This window comes from Malus sylvestris, chromosome 5, assembly GCF_916048215.2.
Source record: "Malus sylvestris chromosome 5, drMalSylv7.2, whole genome shotgun sequence".
Classification (NCBI taxonomy): Eukaryota; Viridiplantae; Streptophyta; class Magnoliopsida; order Rosales; family Rosaceae; genus Malus; species Malus sylvestris.
Window position 1 is genome coordinate 38228965 of NC_062264.1, and position 21638 is coordinate 38250602.

General features: G+C 37.8%; 1 protein-coding gene and 1 long non-coding RNA gene across 2 annotated transcripts in view; both read right to left on the minus strand.

Annotated features, from left to right (window-relative positions):
- The window catches only part of LOC126622876 (uncharacterized), a gene marked incomplete at its 5' end in the record, with an annotated part of 51524 nt that overhangs the window by 3143 nt on the left and 26743 nt on the right, over positions 1 to 21638 (minus strand). The window contains 5 exons of the mRNA XM_050291568.1: positions 30 to 101; positions 195 to 257; positions 478 to 539; positions 1675 to 1736; positions 5731 to 5796. Of these exons, the coding sequence (XP_050147525.1) occupies positions 30 to 101; positions 195 to 257; positions 478 to 539; positions 1675 to 1736; positions 5731 to 5796 (325 nt within the window). The remainder of the gene's footprint in view (positions 1 to 29; positions 102 to 194; positions 258 to 477; positions 540 to 1674; positions 1737 to 5730; positions 5797 to 21638) is intronic.
- LOC126620863 (uncharacterized) lies at positions 12832 to 13399 on the minus strand. The gene is made up of 3 exons (XR_007622701.1): positions 13307 to 13399; positions 13090 to 13151; positions 12832 to 12985 (listed from the first exon to the last, which is right to left on the minus strand). It is a non-coding gene; the product is annotated as an uncharacterized LOC126620863 (long non-coding RNA).

Sequence of the window (21638 nt, forward strand, 5' to 3'; positions counted from 1 at the left end):
GAAACAAAAAAAAGTGAAAGAAGTCGTACCTGGTTTGAGAGAGTGGGACACCATCGGCGAGTTTGGTGTAGCAGTGATGGCGGAGATCTCTGGTGAGAAAGCTAATAAGATGGACAAAATCATTGAACAAAAAAAACCTCGCTTTTTAAAATTAAAGTCAACAAAAATTTGAACAAAGAAAAGAGAACTCAAACCCGAAACAAATAAGTCGGAGAACTCGCCAGGAAACCCAAAGTTTCTGCAGGATTGGCGATTTCCTGAAAACCAAGCTTTTGTAGGTTTAAAATTTCTTCCCTAAGGCAACAGATCCAACATTCCCAACTTTAGCTATTTCAGCTACATAATAGAAAGAAAAAAAAATTTATATAATTAACTAATCTGATTTAAGATTAATCGAAAAGCTTGGAAATTTCAGCTTTAAAATTACATGTCAGGCTGCAAATCTAATAAAAAGCGTAGAATTTTAAAAATGCTGACCTTAAATACAGAGGCCTTCGCAGGCTGCAAAGAAGCGTTAGAAACCCGAAAAACCGGATCTCCTGAAACCAAAAACAAAACCAAATTAACCATCATCACCCATAATTCGAAGCCACAAACATAATCCCCAAAATTACAACCCAAAAATTTAAACAAAAAAACCCATTTATAAATCCAAATTTACACTCCCAAGTGCAAGACTCTAAGCTCCAACTGTTCTTTCTCAACTTTAGCTATTTCAGCAACATAACATAAATAAAAAGGTCGTACCCAGTGCACAAGGCTCCCGCTTTACGCAGGGTCTGGGAGAGGTGAATGTCGGCTAGCCTTACCCCCATTTTATGGAGAGGCTGCTCCCAAGTCTCGAACCCGAGACCTACCGCTCATGGGCGAAGACACTTGCCATCGCACCAAGTGCGACCTCTAGCAACATAACATAAATAAAAAGATCGTACCCAGTGCACAAGGCTCCCGCTTTACGCAGGGTCTGGGAGAGGTGAATGTCGGCTAGCCTTACCCCCATTTTATGAAGAGGCTGGAACATAACATAAATAAATAAACAAAATTAATTTAACTATAATTAACTAATATGATTTAAGATTAATCAAAAAACTTGGAAATCTGCTTGAATCCAATCTCAAAATTGAAAACGAACACTTCACTTTTACAAAAGTTGTACAAAGCAAAAAAAAAAAAACAGACAAATCAAAGTCTCACAAAGGGCCACAACGACAGCAAAATTGCAACAGAAAGAGGAAAAATGTTCAATCAAACCATTGGATAACTCTTCTAAGGCAGCCAAAAAAAAACCCACAAATTCAAAACCACAAAAATCCAATCTAAAACATCGATTCACAGACTGAGATGCACAAAATGATATATTAACAAATCCAAAACGAAATACAAAAATTAAGAACCAACAAGCAAAAAAATACTGATTATCCCCTGCATACGTGAGCACACGTTCAAAAAGCCTCTCAAAGGCTGAGATTCAACTTTCAAACATAAAGACTTTAAGCCACAATTGTTCTTTCTTAACTTTAGCTACTTCAGTTACATAATCGGAAAAAAAAAATTATTTAATTATAGTTAACTAATCTGGGTTAAGATTAATAAAAAAGCTTGGAAATTTCAGATCTAAAATCACACCTCAGGCTGCAAGTAGAATCAAAACCATGGAATTTCAAAATCACTGACCTTAAACACACAGGTCTTCGCAGGCTTCAAAGAAAAGTCACAAACTCGAAAAACCCAATCTCCTGAAATCGAAAACAAAACCAAATTAACCATCATCACCTAGAATCCGAAGCTACAAAACAAAATTCCCAAAATCAAAACCAAAAAATTTGAACAAAAAACTCATTTAATATCCAAATTTACACTCCCAAGCACATAACATTCAAAGCAGACAATTACCCAAATCAAATCGACAGCAGGAGATGCAATCTTTTATGGGCTTCAAATTTTCTTCAAACCGAGACCAAATTCGCTAGTTTTCAGCAAGAGAGCGTTGCCGTTTGTAACCCCCGATGAAAAGATCCAAACAAATTTGACTAACAGTAGACAGAGAGAGAGAGAGATAGAGAGAGAGAGGTGAAAATTACTCGCTGGTGACGAAGCTAATGAATTCGGAGACGCATTCCTGGACGGTGTTCGACTGATCGGCACGAGTAGAGACACCAGATCAGAAAGACAGAAAAATTAGGGTTTGGGAGATAAAGAAACTGGGGCAGAGAGAGAGGGAAAGAGAAGCAGAAAAGAGGATAATTTTATGCATTTTTTTTAGCCGCTTTGAATTTTTTTTGGCCGACAGGCATTTGCGTCCGATTATTTTTGTCGAAGCCGGTGACACCAAAACCGGCCTCCGGCTTTCGGACCAGGATTGTCTGCCCCTCCATTTTCCCTGCCATGTTTGTGTGGTCACGGTTAAATCATGTTAATATTTTATATTATTATTTATTTTTATCTTATTATATCTATAAAAAAACAATATAAAATATTGACGTGGCTTAACTATGACCACACAAAACAGAATGGCACAAGGAGGGCACCGGAAGTGAAGGGTAGACAATCCTTATCCTCGACTTTCTATATAAAAGATAATTAACTTTAATAATTGTAATAGGAAGTAATGATTATGTCCTTTGGGTCAACATTTGTAGGCTATATCTAAAAAAAATACTAAAAAAGTTTAAACACAAAACCCCCCAAAATTATAAAATCAAAATATAATGTACTACCCCTTTTCTCCCGTTTTTATCTCGCCCTCCATTTCTGCAAATCACCAACCTCCCTCTCTGCCCATATATACTCCCTACCTCTCTCATAATATCAAAACTCTCAAACCCAATTCATTGCCTCATTACCTAGTTGATAAAAGTCCCTATAACAGTATCAAAGCAACTATAATTACAAAGAAGTTGAGAGATTACTTTCTCATTATCAAAACCACTACTGGATTTATGCAGACACAAAGGATGCGTTTGTTGCACCGGACTATCTCGGACTTGACTAACTTTAGGGACTAAGCTGGACTGGCTTATACTAGACTAAGGGCTGGTTTGGTATTGTTGTGCTTTGAAAAAAAACTGCTGTGAGAATAAGCGGCTGTGCTGTGAGAATAAGCGACTGTGAAATAAATCAGCAGAGTGTTTGGTAAACTTTTTGGTAAAAGTGCTTTTGGAAAAAAAAAACAGTCTGATAGTAGGTCTTTTCATTGAAGGAGCACTGTAGCTCTGTGTGCTTTGAAAAAAAAGCCAGTTTTCCAAAACTGCAAATAGATGCTTCAGCTTTTTCTTTGATTTCAGCTTATTCTCACAACAGCTTCCAAAATAAGCCTTTTTTTTTTAGTTTACCAAAAGCCTAAAACTCTCATAGCTTTTTTTCATGGATGCTTTTTTTTTAAGCACCTCACTCCCAAACCACCCCTAAGATGGACTGACTTAGTGAAGCGTTTGACGCAGTGCCGGATTAAGAAGCAGGACTCTAATATTATATTATTAAATCTATATATACAATATTTTATCATTGATTTAATCTAATCTACTAATTTTTTTATTATTATTTTATCATTTGGCTAGAATCATCTTCTTCCCTGATTCATTTTTATCTCCGCCCATAACTCTCAACCCTCTCCCTTTTTTCTGCCTTTTCTCCCTCTTTTTCTCAATACTACCGTCTTCCCCCAAAAAATCCCAACCCCTCCCTCTCAAGCTTAGCATCACTAATTTAATGGCAGCCATGGTGAGCTTTCCTATTCAGCTTCCTCTCTCTCTTCCCTTTGTTTTTCCATTCAAATCCCTCTCTCTCTTCCCTTTGCCTCTTTTATTGTCCAACTTCACTTGTTCTTCCATGGGTGAGGATTGAAGTTGCAGACGGCATGGGTGGGTGGGGCTGGGTATGGGCATGGGCAGGGATTGGAGTTGCAGACGGCAAGGGGTGCAATTTGGTCGGGTCGCTGAGAATATCGTTGTAGTTCTCTCGAATTTGAAACGAGGGAATGGTCTTGGTGTGGTGTTGTGATCTCGTTGGAGAGAAGACGCAACGTAGATGAAGTAAGGTCTTCGCAGAGGGAGGATGCCAAGCGGCGCAAAGGAGACGAAGCAAGTCTTAGCAGTCCCGTGGTTTTCGGGGACCTTCACTAAGACGACCTAGCAAGGGAGATAGTCCACATGAGTCCGGGCTAGTCTCATTTAAGTTAGTCCCCAAGCTTACCAAACATGGGACAATAATCCTAGCCAGTCCAGCCCCACTTAAGAAGTGAAACAAACGCACCCAAAATCTCACAATATTATTACCACGACCTTATGCATAATAGGAACAACACTATAATCATCTGCCTACCAGAAATTAACTCTTCTACAGCAGCAAGTTTAACAACCAACCAACCTTTGAACAAAGAACACACGGACAGAAAGAAGCAGGATACATAAGAGGCAAAACAATTTTCTTACTTCTACATCAAAGCAAAAGAACAACCATTATATAGGTATGCCATTATCATCTGGGGAACAAATCCAATTGGCAACTTTTACGTACCTACAATTATAAGCAAAGTTTGGAATTCACAAAAAATACCGGGCAAATACCAAGGCTGCCATTTGAAAAAGCTAAACAATAACAAACTTTGACAAAATAACTACAACTAAATTCAGATGACATTCGATGTATAAAGACAATTTGAGAAATCAAAGGCTCTAAAATCAATACCATATTTCATGTGCCTTTTATTGATAGTGAACCCAGCAGTAGAACCAGGATAAAAATTTGATTTAGAACCTTGCTATCTTTGTCCTTGTAAATATGATATTTTGGCATCGGCAATATATCATAAAAAAACAAACAAATATATCTGAACTCAAAGAAAATATAGAACAAAAATAAAAAAGCAAATTATGAACGTTTAGAAGCTAATTTCATTAGCAATTAAAGCAACCAAGTTCTCTCAACATCAAGATTCAGAACCCCCATGAACCCAGAAATTTGATGAAAATTTTTCTAATCACTCAATTGGATTAGACAAAATCATGAATTTTTTTCTAAAGCCCAATTATATTAAATCACAGATTAGAAGCAGATTTTGACATGCAATAAGTCAACAAGATAAGAATCGCTTTAGACTAACCTCGATGGCAAGGCCTCCGGAATCGCCCGATATAAACCAACCAAAAAAAAATCTATTCACATGATCTTCAACCTAACTATAAAGAGGAGCTTTATAACATCAACATGCGAAAACAACCAAGCCCAACAAATTAACGAACTAATTCTTCTTAATAAATAATAGCATACATATTATCAAATTATCAATCAATAATTCACATATCGTTAAGGGTTAAACAAATATATGAAGACTGGAAATTTACTCACACATCTAATATATCCTTGCATTTCTATTTGAATTCAGAGTACGTGGAAATCACATCAATAAATCAAAGCCCTAAATTTTTATCATCATGAACTGGAAAAATCTGTAAAATCTAAAATTTTTGACTAAAAATGCCAACTTAGGAATATGAGGAAATTTGCAAATTAGCTAAACAAGGCTATTATTTATCCAATCAAAGGCAAATTGGAATGGTGCAGAACTAACACTACAAAATTCGTTAAACTAAACAATGGGTAGAATGTTTATAAGATTTATATTTTACACAAAAATTAATCTTCTGAAAAAGCAAAAAACATAAATTTTTTGTTAAGCAATCGCATGGATTATAAATGCCAAAGATTAGATGATGGTAGGCGTCAGATTACCTCTTTCGCCGAAGATGCGAAACCCCTCATTGCCGACGTGGCGGGGCGAATCCTCTGCCCGAAAATCTGAACCAACACAAAGATTAGGCAGAAAATCTGAAAGTTCATAAATTGCAGAAGTAGAGGGTGTATCATAGTTGATGAGCTTCCAGCTCCCACTTTTTGCCTTAAAATTCCCAACATCTTTGATTCTTTCACACAAAATCACACTGAACGCAAAAAAAAATCAGAAACAAAATATGATCTAAGAACTGAAAATTTCAGTGAAAGCACTGAGAGAGATGAGGAGGAATAACAAATGATTTACTGGAAATATGGAAAAAAAAATTAGATCAAAATTCGAACAGAAATAAACAATACGAATTAGGGATTTGGGAGGGGGATGAACCGGTTTGGCGGATTGGAGCGAGGATCGGATCGACGATGCGATGTGTAAAAAATGAGCGTTGAGGGAGCAGAGCAGCAGCAGCCAACACTTTCACGCAGAACTTGTTGAATCCACATCCGCCGTACTAAAAGATAAAGCAATAGTTTAAATATCTTAACCTCACTCTAACTAACACCGATGTCTTTTGTGATAAAACTCTATATTTGATGGATTATGAAGGTGGTAATTACCAAGTTGGCGACAATATCGATGTTGTTGGAAGTGGGCTGTATAACCTGTCTCTCTGATAATTCTACATTATATCAGAGCCAAGGAACGGACCCGTACTGTACTATCACGTGATGGGTGGGTCTCCTGGCCCCGCGCGATATGGTGGGTCCCTTGGCCCCGCTTGTAGGGTGAGTCCCCTTGGCTCCACATGGTTGCCGATGTGTGGATCTTTCACATGTGGCCCACTAATTGAGTCTCACGTGATGGGGCGTGTTGAATCCCACATTGGCCGTAGTAAAAGATAAGTAATAGTTTAAATATCCTAACCCCACTCTAACTAACACCGAGACCTTTTGTGATAAAACCTCACACCTGACGGATTGTGTAGGTGGTAATTACTAAATTGGGGGACAATATCAGTGTTATTGGAAGTGGGTCGTATTGCCCGTCTCTCTGATAATTCTACAGAACTTTCTTGGAAAACCCAGATCAAACCAACCTAGATCAAACCAACCTTTAAGTTTCAAGGTTTTTACCCTGGAATCCAGGCAAAACCCATATCAGATTCTAAATGGGTTTATCAAAAATAATAATTTGATTTTGATTAGAAATGCTTTTTCTTGCAGTGGGTGTACGGATTAAAGAGGGTTTTAGGTGAATGTGATCAGCCTACCCATGTGTCTAATGGATTAAACTAACAAAATAGTATGTGATGTGATATGTTTTAGGTCAACATAACAAGAAAATATTAAACAATGAGCTATAAAGGAAGATACATGCTCTTATGTTCTTTGTGAGTTTTTCCACAGTGAGATAGTGGGTATTTATTACATAGCCGGCTTCTCTGCCCTCCCATTTCCCATACACTCTTATCCCTTCCTATTTTATGCGGTCACGGTTAAGCCACGTCAACATTTTATATTGATTTTTTTATATATATAATAAAACAAAAAGCAATAGTAATATAAAATATTGACGTAGCTTAACCGTGACCGCACAAATAAGAAGGGATGAGAGTTTATGGGAAGTGGGATGGCAGAGAAGCCAGGTCCACCGTCCATATATTACACTCTGTATTTGTACCCCTGCCATGAATGATTAAGGTTTCACCCTAACATTTAAATAATGAATGTAGTGGTCAGGAATTATTAAAGATACAGTAATTACCCTTCTAAGGTGAAATCAAGCCCAAATCTGATGGGTTTCTTGTAAATAAGGTGAAATCGAAGGGCAAAAATTTAACTATAGCTGAATGAATAGTAAATCATTCCTCAATTTTAGAATAGATAACTAGAAAGTGTAGCCCGCGCATTGCTGCAGGAAATGTGATTCACGCGTTACTGCAGGATTGGAAACTGTATGACATATTTTGATGAACTAAGTTAGAAAACGACTACATGTGCAAACATTGCAAGCAACTAAATTAGACGAAAGCTAACAAATTTCGAATTAACCAAATTAGAAAAACAATCACAATCGAACTAATCTCTACTTCCCATATGAAGTAGAAGATGTCCCTTGTTTTGCATCGGTGAACAACGCGGTTTTCACCCTCTACGAACAAAAAGATGAAAGTAAAAATGTTTAACAACATTATAAAAATTATACATACAGGATTATATATGTATCTGCACATAAAGTATAAAGATTTGCTAACATATTTGAGGTTAAATTTAACAAAATAAGTAATTATGAATTGAAATCAAACTATATCATAATTGTTAAAAAATACTTTTGGCTAATTCTTACAAATAGAATGAAAATGTCGCTTTCTTATCAACTATTCAATTGTCTCAGCTGCGGAAAAAATTGATTTCAAAGTGTCATTTACCAAGTGAATGATGGATAAAATTGTTAATTTCAAAATAAACCAACTTTCAAAAATCCTAACACGATATGACATTGTGAAAAACCTTAAACCCTTTACTGGAACAAACCTCAAAATGCCCACTAATTGTTCTGGATGGGACACACCAATTTTTACCATGAGAAAAATGCAACTCCAAACCAAAATTAAGCATTTGATAAATCGTATTTACTGAAAAGAAATTTTTTTTGAAAGGGAAGCTTACCAGTGTTAGCAAAGTTAAATACAATGTAAGAAAGTGGAAGAATATTGACATAAAGATAGTAGTGGGATTGATGATGGATTCAGTATGTTATTTTGTATCAATTCAAATGGATGAAAAATATTAAAGGAACTATAGGTCACAGTTTGGAGTATGCAAAAGTACTACTTCAAATTTTCAACATGCTCAGTAAATCTCTAAATTTCAAAAGTGTACAAATTTTAGAGTACTTCAACTAACAGTAATTTTTTGGAGTGCTACTATACCCTCTCCATTGTTTTATTTCTTCACTCACATTATAATTCCACTCATCATAAAAAGTTAAAAAATTAAAATGTTATTTCCCTACCCACTATTTTTCTAAAACAACCTCTAATTAACAATTGGCGTAAATGTGTATGACCGCATTATACAGAGCCACCAACAGCGGCTGTGACTTCATCTACAGTTGCTCTTCATTGTACACCAGGCCTCCTCATCTAACCAAACAAAGACAAAGCTTGCTTATACCTCCCATTCTGAGCACACCCCACAATCATGGTGGTCCACGAAACAACATTCCACTTCGATATCTCGTTAAAAATCCTCTGCGCCCCATCAACATCCCGACACCATACATAGCCCGCAAGCAGCGAATTCCAACTTGCAACACTCCTTTCACGCATACCATCAAACACCAGGCGTGCATACTCGACACCACCCCCAAACCCACTTACCCGAACCCTCTTGTGCACCTGTTCCCCTACTATCACCAACCCTGACCTCGCACAAGCACCAAAAGAACATACGAATGGGAAAACCCATTAGCCTCTGCCTCCAAACCCACCAGCCGTTTATACAATTCAACAGACTTCCGCGGAGTTTTGCTCCAAGCGTGGCCTCTGATCATCTGGCTCCAAACGGTAGTAACTGTGTTGTCAACATTTTTGAAAATTTTTAGGGCATGATCGAGACACTCAAAAGCAACGTAAAATGTTAAAATTCGAACAAGAAGGTAGCTTTTTGTGTGAGTCCATGAATTATTATTTTGGGTGTGAATTTGGGTGTACTTGCACATCAATGGAAGCAAGTAATTTTTTATTTTGGTCCTTATATGTCATTTTACAAAGAGTAAAATTGACATTAAAAAATTATTAAAATAGCGGGTGAGAAGATAAGACTGTAGAGTAGATTTATTAGCACTCATTTTTTTATAAAATCGCATTCTAGGAAAGTAGGAATGGAACTTCCATTCTTATTATATATACAAAGTATGCAGATGCTCCCTTGAAACTGGCTAATGGTGATATTTCAATCATCCGAGAAAAACTCTGTGCTGATATGTATGAACATGCATCATCTGTTTCTAGTGCAAAGTGGGCAGAATCGAGTGCCCATTATAAGGTAGTGTTCTACCTAATGTATTAAATTTTTTATTGTCATATGGCTGAGGACACTTATTGAGTTAATTAAGCTCCATAGAGGAATAGAGAAATTGAAGGGCAAGATAGAGAGGTCATTTGGGGGAAGAGGAAGCCGGGAAGGTGAGGCTGCTGGCTGCAGGATGATATGGTTGTAGCAACAATCATTCAGTGTTGTTTGAGGACTCGTTTGGAAGTGCTTTGAAAATGATTAGAAATGCTTTTGGAGAATTTTTTTTTTAGTTTAAAAAACACTTGAAGTGTTTCTTGCAAGAAGTACCAATTATGAACTTGTCCAAGAAACACTTCAAGTACTTTTACATGATTCACTTGCATTTTTATTAAGGAGTGATTCAAAAAACATATTCACCATAAGCACTTTCAGCTATTTTAAAAACATTTATAAACGGACTTGAGTTTCTTCCGTTTGGAAATTTTCATCTTTTAAATATTAAGTAGTTTTTTTTTTCAAAAATTTGCATAAAGAAAACATATAAAATATCATTTACAGTCATGTCATTTTGGGATATAAATGTCATCTAATTTTTTTAATAATTTATAATTTATGGGTGTTTAGATATCAGTTTCAGTTGTTAACATAATTTCTCTTAAATGTTGTCTGTTTTGGTGTATCCTTTTCAGAGTGATTTCAAGCGGCATCTTTATACAATAATAGCAGAAGTTTTATATCTGATTAAAGTGGTTCTACATCTGATTGCTTTGGCAGCGTCAGAAGGCTTAACCGCTGGATTTATGGGATTTTTGGATAGCAAGAGTGCTTATAGCTAGCTCCGGCTAGTTTGGCAGTCTCAGGAGGCTCAACCGTTGGACTAGCCTAGCTAATGGGCAGTTCAAATATTGTCCTCTATGCAATTACTTAATGCGTGGCTCTGGGGGTTATTGTGTTGTTATTACTATGCTCTTTTTTCTCAAACGAATTTATGCTCCTTTTAAGTTGTAATTATCGTTCAGCTTACTATATATGTTTGAACCTTTTATATGATTTGATTGTAATAAAATCGCGTTTACGGATGTTGTCCCTTATGTTCATTTGTCAAAAGGCAAGTCCTTTTGGCTTGGTAAAGGCCATGTAGTCGTTCGTCCGAAAAAACAAAGGCCAGGCGGTCCGGTCAAATTGTGGCATCAACTCCCTTCTCTCTCTAACCGTCACACGCTCACTACTCACAACCCTTTGGGTATTAACTACATTGAGAATAATCAAAGGACAATGAATAATTGAGAAAGATGAGGAGCTAGAGAGAAATTTTAAAGAGAAATATGGCTTCTGTATTTCTAAGAAAATAACTAACTAATTACATTTGTCAGTTGCAGTTCTTTATATGATAAAACAATACAAACTTACTTGTAACTGATTAACCAACTAACAAATCATTTAATAGCCTAACAAATATTCTAACAACTTTGATTGACGTGACAATGATTATATAACAACCTATAATCAAGATAAACAATCATTTGTTTAGTCTCTCACACACCCTAATTTAGTTATGTTAATTGTTTTTTAGGATAATTCTTTGTGTCTGTAGTTTTGGGTAGATAGATTAACAAAAATCATTGTGCTGTCTATAATTTGATGGAGATGTTGAATTATTGTATTTTTAGTCTCTTCAAACAAAAATGATACACTTACTACATATTTGTACTATCATTTGTACAATCTATCAAATAAAAGTTGAGTCCGCCAACACATGTAAGTCTCATATCAATTAGAGAGATGGTACAAATATATTGCAAAAGTAGTATTTTTGCTAAATTAAACTAGCAAGTATAACGTCTCAGTGTTGAGGGATTCTTAAACATATGTATGTTGAGAAATGATTTCCACACAATCTTTTTTTTTTTGGTAGTAAACTCCTATTATGTTTTGTCTTGATTCTCCTCTTATTTATTCACCTAAAAGTTAGAAATAGCTTTAGAGGGTGTGTCAAGAATATAAGTGTGTAAAATTGATTTCCAAGTATGTAGGCTTATTTGTGTGTGAGGTGAATTTTAGTGTTAGTGTTCTAATACGCCTGTACTGTTTTGTAGTTCTGAATTTATTTGTATGTCTTAATCTTGCTTACGCATCACATACCAACCACCTTGACGAAGGTGTAACTCAAAACGGCAACTGTTGGAGTCAGAAGCATTGGAGGTATATATGGTTACTCTCTGTCTCTCTAATTTAACAGAGGCTTTAGTTAGGGTTTCAGTTTCTTAGAAAATTCACTACCAAAAAACTGGCATTTGGGTACAAAACTAAGGACACCAATGAAGAGTTTGTGTCTCTATGAACACCAATACAATGGACCAGTGCCCATTCAATAAAGAGCACAATGTATTGTGCCCAATGTAAAAGAAAATTGACACAAACACATTAGGCTGACAACTTTTTGATAAAAAATACACAGAAAGGGATATTTGTGTCTATACATAGACTTAAGCGCACAATTGTATGTGTCCTACTTTTATAATTACATAAGTATACGTGTCTTGCTAAACAAATCTGGGACAACTAAAACAGAAGAGCGGGTCATACTTTTTCTCTCCGTTGTGAGAGCCTTCTCTCCGCAGTGAGAGTCTTCCCTCCTCTATGAGAGCCTACAACATAGCGATGGCAACGGTTCGGTTTGGGGACGAAAAAGCAATATCCATCCCTATAACCACAAAAATTAGCCATACCCATAACCGTAAAATAACCAATCGGGGATTATCCATAACCATATCCACCGGGTAACGGATTTTCAATCGGTTATCGGTTATATCCATGTAATCATACACGAACGAAAATCTAAACACAGAGTCATAGATTAACGAACTGAAAACCAACCAAAAAAAAATGACCTTAAACAAAGAACAATACACAGAACAGAGAGATGCTGCATCAACAAAATGAAAGAAAATGACAGAGAATGAAACAAATAAAGGAACCCCCAAAACCTGACCAAACAGTGCAACAAAATCCAGATATAATTCACAGCAAAGAGGCTGAAATGATGAAAATATATGCTAACGGTAAAGAATCCAACCACTCATCCGACATCCAATTACAAAAAACATAACAATATATTGACGACAAAAGAACGAGATATATGCAATTTGCTTCTAGTTCCGCCAAGGCTGCCATCATCATTATTTCATGGTGCTCCTGCAGCTCCTCCTTCACACCCATCAATGGAGCATGAATCCTACATTATTAAGAAAATGACGAAATAATTAATATGAATCGTTGTACACATATAATCTACAAAGAAGATATTTATATACATATAATATAATTGCCAATACTTACCTCATCCATATCCATTTCTTCAAAATAAGTGCAGCAACCAACGTGTGCATTAGAACAAGAAGCTAGTTGTGAAACATGAAATTGAAGACTTAAATTAGTTCTAAAAACTGAATGCATACTAATTAATTAAGTTTGAAAAATAAGTTTGAAATTAAGATTAAAGAACATGCACAGCAGCACAAATATAAGATGAAAATAAATTAATACTTTGGAGTACCTTGAATTTCTTTCCACAACCAATTTTGGGCGCACATTAAGGCTTCCAATGTCTTTGGATGAAGTCTACTACGGTGTGGACTTACAAATCTCCCACTAGTACTGAAAGCTAATTCGGAAGCAACTGTAGATACATGAATAGCTAATATATCCCTTGCCAAAGCACTTAAGATAGGATATTTAGTCCCATTTGATTTCCACTAGCCCAAAATATCAAAATCAGATGTTCTAGGCAAAACAGCCTCATCGAAATAGTGATCTAATTCTGACTTTTCATTATCAGTACTTACAGTACTAGAAACAAACAAGTCAAAGTTATCCATTAAATGATTCATCTCTTTAAAGTCAGATTGATTCAAATGAGATGAAGTGAATGATGGCTAATGACCCATGTTAGAACTATGATTAGATCCACACTCTTTTATCAAATCATAACAATATTTGCGAATCTTATCAATTTCATTCGAAGCATATTGCCCATACATAAGCGGAAAGAAATACTCAATCAGCCTCATCTTGAATCTTGGATCCAACACAGTAGCTACAACCATTATTCCATGAATCACACTCCAATATTTATCAAATTTCTCAATCATACTTCTTGCCATATTTTTTATTTCATCACGTCTAGAGGTAAGCCACCGAGTTAGCGACAACCTGGTCTCACAAATCTTTGGAAAATAAAGATTGGCTGTAGGGTACTTAGTTCCAGAAAACAACTCGGATACATTATAAAACAACTTTAACTTCTCACAAATCTCTCTTGCCATCTCCCAATCTCTATCATCAGGTAAACACTTATATTGCGACTCTCGTTGTTTCAAATAAGGGAAAACATCCTTGTAAATCAAAGCAGATTGAATCATTAAAAAGGTGGAATTCCACCGAGTTTTACAATCAAGCACCATTTTCTTAGTGCCTGGAAGCTTCAACTGACGTGCTGCTTCCTCAAATTTTTCCTCTCTTTTTTGTGTTGTTGTCCAATAAACAACACTCTCACAAATTTTCTCAATACCACCACCAATCACTTCAAGACCATCCTTCACAATTAAGTTTAATATATGTGCACAACAACGCATGTGAAAGAACCCTCCACCCAACAAAAGTGAACTACCAGAAAGTTTTTCAAGAATAAGATCAATCATTTTATCATTTGTAGTGCAATTATCTACTGTTAAGGTAGAAAGCTTACGATCGAGGTTCCAATCTAGCAAGCACTCCATCAAAACATCTGAAAGTGTCTCGGCGGTATGCGGACATGGCACATAAATAAATCTGAAAAAAATTACAATGAAGATGGTTACAATAAACAATTTGAAATATAAATCTAAAGCTAGACAACAATTAAATAGAAGTTAAAGTATTAAAAATATCACCTTATTATTCGGCTCTGCAACGTCCAAGAGTCATCAATAAAATGAGATGTTATTACCATAAATCATCTGTTCTGATTACTTGCAGTCCACATATCAGTAGTTATGGCAATTATACTCTTATTTTCATCCAACAATTGCATTGTTTTCAAACGCTCATAATCATATATTTTGAGGATATCACTCTTGATTGTGTTTCTTGAAACAACCTTAAACAACGGTTGGACAACACTCATGAAGTTTCTAAATCCAACATGCTCAAGCATGGAAAGAGGATACTCATGCAATATTATCATTTGGGCGAGAGCTCTCCTTGCACTTTCTTGGTCAAATGTATACAACTCTACTTTCCCATCTCCTACTTTTTGGGTTAGTGTTTGCTTCAATTTTTTTTGTCTCCAACGTGGACATATCGTCACATGATGCCTCAAATGGCTGGTTCCATTTCCAGTGTTCCCACCAAGCTTCTTGCTACAATAATTACATATTGCTTTCATCACCCCATCAACTAGTGTTCTTGTGTAATGTTGCCACACCAAACTGCGAAGTCTCGAATTATTACCTTCACCATCATCACCCCCAGCTTCATTAATCTCACCAGCGACCTCATTTGGATTTGGTATATCTTGGGGCTGAGCAATTTGACTTGGTATTTCTTGTTGCACAACACTTGGATGCAATGTAGGTGCTAGATTACAATCAGTTGGGGTACATATTGTTTCTTCTTGAGACTTAAATTTTCTTTTAGACATTTTGATTGTTGCAAACACAACCAAATCCATTAATATGTAAACAAAGACATGGTATAATACTGAAATTGAGTCAATTAACATGTAAACTAAATATATAACAATAAACAAGAAGACAATTATTGATTTAACAAGCAAAACCCAATACCCATTTAATCATACACCAACGAAAAATCTAAACACAAGAGTCACAAATTAACGAACTAAAAACCCACAAAAAGAACCAAAAAAAAAAAAAGAGAAGAAACTGACCTTAAAACAAAGAACAATACACAAAATGGAGAGATCAGAGATGCATCCCCAACAGTAGAGAATCGAATTAAAAATTGAACATAGCTCAAAAACACTTACCCTTCAATGTTTGGAGCCTTAGAAAACTTTATGATGTTCATGCAAATATTTTTAGGTCTCAATGCATCCACCTATCCTGCAAACCAAAAATGGAAATGCATTAACACAAATGCCAAAACCGATTTCTAAGATTTTAGTATTCTCTTTACCCTTGCAACCAAAAAACAAAAATTGCAGAAAAATGAGCAAGAAGCTAAAGCAGAAAAAATCATATTTTCAACCACCAAAACCCAATACCCATTTAACCTGAGATTTCAGTGTTTTCTTTACCCTTGCAACTCAAAACAAAAAATCCCAGGAAAATGAGCAAGAAGCATAAGCAAGAAAAAAACATATTTTCAACCACCAAAACCCAATACCCATTTAATCATACATAAACGAAAATCTAAATACAGAGTCATAGATCAACGAACTGAAAACCAACCAAAAAAAAAAAAAACTGACCTTAAAACAAAGAACAATACACAGAACAGAGAGATGCTGCATCAACAAAATGAAAGAAAATGACAGAGAATGAAACAAATAAAGGAACCCCCAAAACCTGACCAAACAGTGCAACAAAATCCGGATATAATTCACAGCAAAAATGCTGAAATGATGAAAATATATGCTAACAGTAAAGAATCCAATAAAAAAAGGAACTTAGCTTTCGAAATCCAGCCACTCATCCGACACGCAAAAGGGAATGGATGATCCAGAGTGATTCATGGACTGACACTGAGGGAGTCCCAGAGTCGAGGGACCTTACTCGTCTCTGTTCACCATCCCAACCCCTCCCTCTCTGTTTCTCTCCCTATTATCCGGACAACCACTCTCTCTTCTCTTTCTCTCACTGTCACTTTCTTTTTCTCTCACCCGTGCCAGGATCGGCGGCATGCATGGCCTTACCTGCGCGGCTGCGCCCAAGAAAGAAGATTCAAGTCCTAATCTGAAAGACTGAAACCCTATGATAAAAAGATGATTCTAGTTCTACCCCTCTAACTCATCATCCTCACCGTAGGATCTGAAGATGAGATGGACAATCATGTCATTTTACACGACTACTGAATCAGTGAATCCCGGTTACAAAATTGAATTTTTAAGAATTAATTAAATAAAATATAATATATATCAAATATATATATATAATATTTGGTTCGGATTCGGGTACGGATATGGATTGGATACCCCTATAACCATATCCAAACCCATAATCAAATAAAATTCACGGTTTTTCCCCATATCCAAACCATACCCGAATTTTCATATCCAAACCTAATCCATTCGGACGGTTATCCACGGGTATCGGGTTTCACGGTTAAAATTGACATCCCATAATAACTCCGCCCTCAACTGTACCATACCAGATCTAATAGTGCATCCCCCTCCAGTTTTCAACCATTTCCTCCTTTTCCCCAAATTTTCAATTGTTCCCAAATTCGAGTTCAACTAACCCTAGTCTGGGTAGTTGGGTTTATTAAGTGTCTGCGCTTCTTACACCTTTCATCCCTTGTTCAATTATTCATTGTGTCCTCTTCGACCATCAGCATTGATTTCTCCATCTTTTCCCTCTGCTCATGCGGTGAGTAGTTGGGTCCAACGGCTGACGAATTGAAGGCTTTCAATTTAACTTCAACTGGGCCATAAAGGTCAATTGGGTATTGCAGAACTTATCTGTCAGTTATGAGTCAGAACTTATCTGTCAAAAGATGAGGAGACGACGAATCGAATACTAGAGCAGGTCTCTTGGGCAGTGATGAGTCAGAACTTATCTGTCAAAAATGGCCTCAAGAACTAGCACTTGAAGAGGTAATGTTGAGAAAGGTCCCATTCTGGATCCAAATGAAGGGCGTGCTATTACATCTGAGCACAGAGGTAAATGCCAAGAAATTGGCAAGCCATATGGGAGAGGTTATTAAGATAGAAGAGTTGTCACTGGCTAGAGGGTTCTTAAGGGCCCGGGTGTTGGTGGATACAGATCACCCTCTTATAAACGGATGCTGGCTTCCACGTCCGGGGGATAAGGAATCCTGGATCGGGTTTAGATATGAGCGGCTCCAAGATTTCTGCTATAGGTGTGGGAGGATCGGCCATGTTATGACGGAGTGTACCTTTGAAAAAAGCAGGAGTGGGGCTGTTGGGTTTGGTGAATGGACTCGGATGAAACAACCCAGGCCTCTATAGGAGTATGTCCATCCACTACCAGTAATGCAATGCAACCGTCGCCATGCCAGAATGATGCCAGAGAAACGGAACTTAAGCTTTCAAGATAAGGTATTCTCAACAAGCACGAAAGGGGTGCTAGATTAGGGATCATCTGAACCCCAAAGGTTGGGAATTGTCTTCCATGATCTCGGGAGCCAGGGGAGAATTGGGGGGGATTATTGCTATGGTGGGATCTCCTGTTAGTGGAATTCTTCCCCCAGTGCAATGCGAGAATGTAATTCGGCCTGAAGCAGAACTAACAATCCAATCCTGGGTGTGAGTGATGACCTTGGTCTGCTTCCAGTGGAGACCCACACCTTTGAAGAGGGGGAAATGGAAAGGGGTAGAAGCTCCCACCAAACTTCAATCCAGGGATTCTTTAATGGCTTGGGCCTAAAGAGGAAAACTGATATGAAGATTCAGGGGGGAGGACAAGCTCGGAGTAAAAGAGTGAAAAAAGAAGCAGGCTGCTTAGGAGGAGGAAGATGACAACGAGTAGGGGGCGAAATCCCAGTATAAGTGGCGGTGGCATAGAAGGTGGAATTTCTGTTCTCGTGGAGGCAAATCTGCTTGATGTGCCGATTGCTCAGGGGAAGAAAGTGAGAAGCCTGCGGGTTGGAAGCCCAAACCAGGATTCTGATGCACCTCAGACTAAGAGGGCGAGGGTGGAACCTTGGGGTGGTGGTGGCTGGCCCATAATAGTTGCACCATCGCCATGATCTACCTAATGTGGAACTGCCATGGTCTTGGGTCGGACGCGGTAGTTCGAGCTTTTCATGGGCTTATTAGGCGGTACAGACCCTGTGTGATCTTTCTGTCCAAGGCGAAAATGAAGGATCACATATTAGAAGGAGTTCGGCACATAATGGGTTATACATACGGATTCTCGGTCCCAACTATGGGGGCTGCGGGTGGTCTTAGTCTTTGGTGGAACGACCTTGTCCAAGTGACTATCATTTTCTCGTCAAAGAATCTAATTCACACAAGAGTCCGAGATAGGTGTTGTAATGATTGGTGTTTTGCATCATGGGTTTATGGTACTCCATATAGAGCAGAGAATAGGGCATTCTAGAGGTGGATCTCGGAGGTTTTACAGCCTTGCCCAACCCCGTGGTTTTGTGGAGGAGACCTGAATGAGTATCTTTGGGATAGTGAAAAGGCTGGGGGGATGGAGGAGTCTTGCTCTCGCCCCCGGTTCCTGTAGGATTTTATGTCAAATGGAGCTCGTGGATTTACATTTCAGTGGACCAGCATTCACCTGGAGAGGTTCCCGTAATGGAAGCTTGATGCAGGAAAGATTGGACCGTGGGATGGTGAATGGCAATTGGCAAGATTATTGGCCTAATACTTCAGTCACCTATGAAACGGTTAGAGCCTTAGACCTAGTTTGGGAGTGAGGTGCTTAAAAAAAAAACACCCATGAAAAAAAGCTGTGAGGGTTTTAGGTGTTTGGTAAACTGAAAAAAAAAGGCTCATTTTGGAAGCTGCTGTGAGAATAAGCTGAAATCAAAGGAAAAAGCTGAAGCTGCTATTTGTAGCTTTGGAAAACTGGCTTTTTTTTCAAAGCGCACAGAGCTACAATGCTTCTTTAATGAAAATACCCACTATTAGACTGCTTTTTTTTTTCCAAAAGCACTTTTACAAAAAAGTTTACCAAACACTCTGCTGATTTATTTCACAGCCGCTTATTCTCACAACACAGCCGCTTATTCTCACAGCAGCTTTTTTTCAAAGCACAGCAATACCAAACCAGCCTTAGACCACTGTTATTTGATCATCAAAACCAATCCCCGGAGTCGAAAAAAAATGATGAAACTATTCAGGTTTGAATCATTCTGGATAGATGAGTAGGGTTGCAAGGATGTCATTGATGCGAGTTCGAGGGGGCCTAATGGTGAGGAGTGGGTAGACAAATGGCATCAGAAACTCAACTCTTGCCGAAAGGGGCTTGTTGAGTGGAGCAGGGAAAAATTCTGCAGAGTGAGGGAGGAAATTCAAAGCTTAAGCAGTAGGATCCATAACTTGCAACATAATTGGGAGGAGAATGGAGAGCAAATTAAAAGTTTATCTGAGCAACTAGATAGGATGGAGGAACAAAAGGAAAAATTTTGGCAGCAAAAATCCCGAGTTAAATGGCTGCAAGCAGGTGATTTTCGAAGTTCTTCCATCAAACTACTGTTCAGAGAAGAATAGCGAACCGGGTGGAAAAAATCCAAAATGGAAGCGGCACATGGATAGAGGACGATGCCGGGATTCGCCGGACGGTTGATAATCATTTTTCCAATTTGTTCAAATCTGTTGGACAGCGGGATTGAGGCTCTATTCTGGATTGCATTGATCATGTTGTTACTGACGAGATGAATGTTTCCCTCTCTTAACCGTTCACATTGGAGGAGATAAATGATGCAATCTTTAATATGGGTGGGCTTAAGGCCCCAAGTCCTGATGGGTTCCAAGGAATTTTCTTCCATTCCTTCTGGAATATCATTGTGGATGAAGTGAATGGCTTGGTGTGTGATCTGGTTAATGGCAGGGCTTGCCCGAAGTCTATCAACTCGACGTTTATTGTTCTTATCCCGAAGGTGCCCAACCCGGAGAATGTTAGCCAGTTCCGTCCGATAAGTCTTTGTAACCACTCGTATAAGATTGTATCAAAGGTGCTGGCTAATCGTCTTAAACCTCTGTTGCCAACAATAATTTCACCCAGTCAGAGTGCGTTTGTGGCTGGGAGACAAATTCAGGACAACGTTGTGATCACTCATGAAGTTTTTCACTTTCTGAAAATGCGGAAAGGTTTGTTCGAGTTGGCATTGAAGATTGACATGAATAAGGCCTACGACAGGGTGGAATGGGGCTTCCTTGCAGCAATTATGATTAGAATAGTGTACCAAGTCCGGCTACTTGGAAGGCGTCAAGTTAAGCACGCATGGTCCGATGCTCTCCCACCTCCTATTTGCTGATGATACGCTCATCTTTCTAAAGGCCTCTTCCATGAATTGTCAGAACATTGTTCATATTCTGGACGCTTATTGCCATGCTTCGGGGCAGGAGCTCAGTTTGAATAAATCTTCTGCGTTTTTCAGTGACAATACGCCGGCGTGTGTTCGTGACGAGCTGCAACTGTTACTTCAAATGCCGTCGGTGGCACCTAATTAACAATAACAAATAATAAAAGTCAATGAAAATGCTAACCTTTCAGACGGGCTAGTATCAATATCTACACTCAACTTTAGCATAATAGATGCAACCTCCTCTGCAATCCATTGTTTCTCAGTGGAAACTGGCCCATAATCAATAACAGAGCCCTTTAGTACTTTTGCACTGGAAAAATGTATATCACAAAACATATGCATGACTATCAACCCAAGATGAAGAGTCTACCTGCTTTTATTGCCTCCTTAGCTAGTTGCTCATCCACACCAGATGAAAATCCTGTATCATTTACTAGTCGGGTATACAAACTCTGTTCAACCTCCTTATCTCCGACAATCTTTAGCTTTGAAATTCTTTCCTCGCCAAGCTTTTCAACAATTGATCTGACATTTATAAAGTGTTAAATGGAGTATTAGCGCAGTCCTATACCATCCAATGGAGCATGATCAACCAAAACTGGTATGTGGTGGTAAGGATTAATAGAGTACTTAACTGCAGTTTTTTGCTCAATATTATATGCACA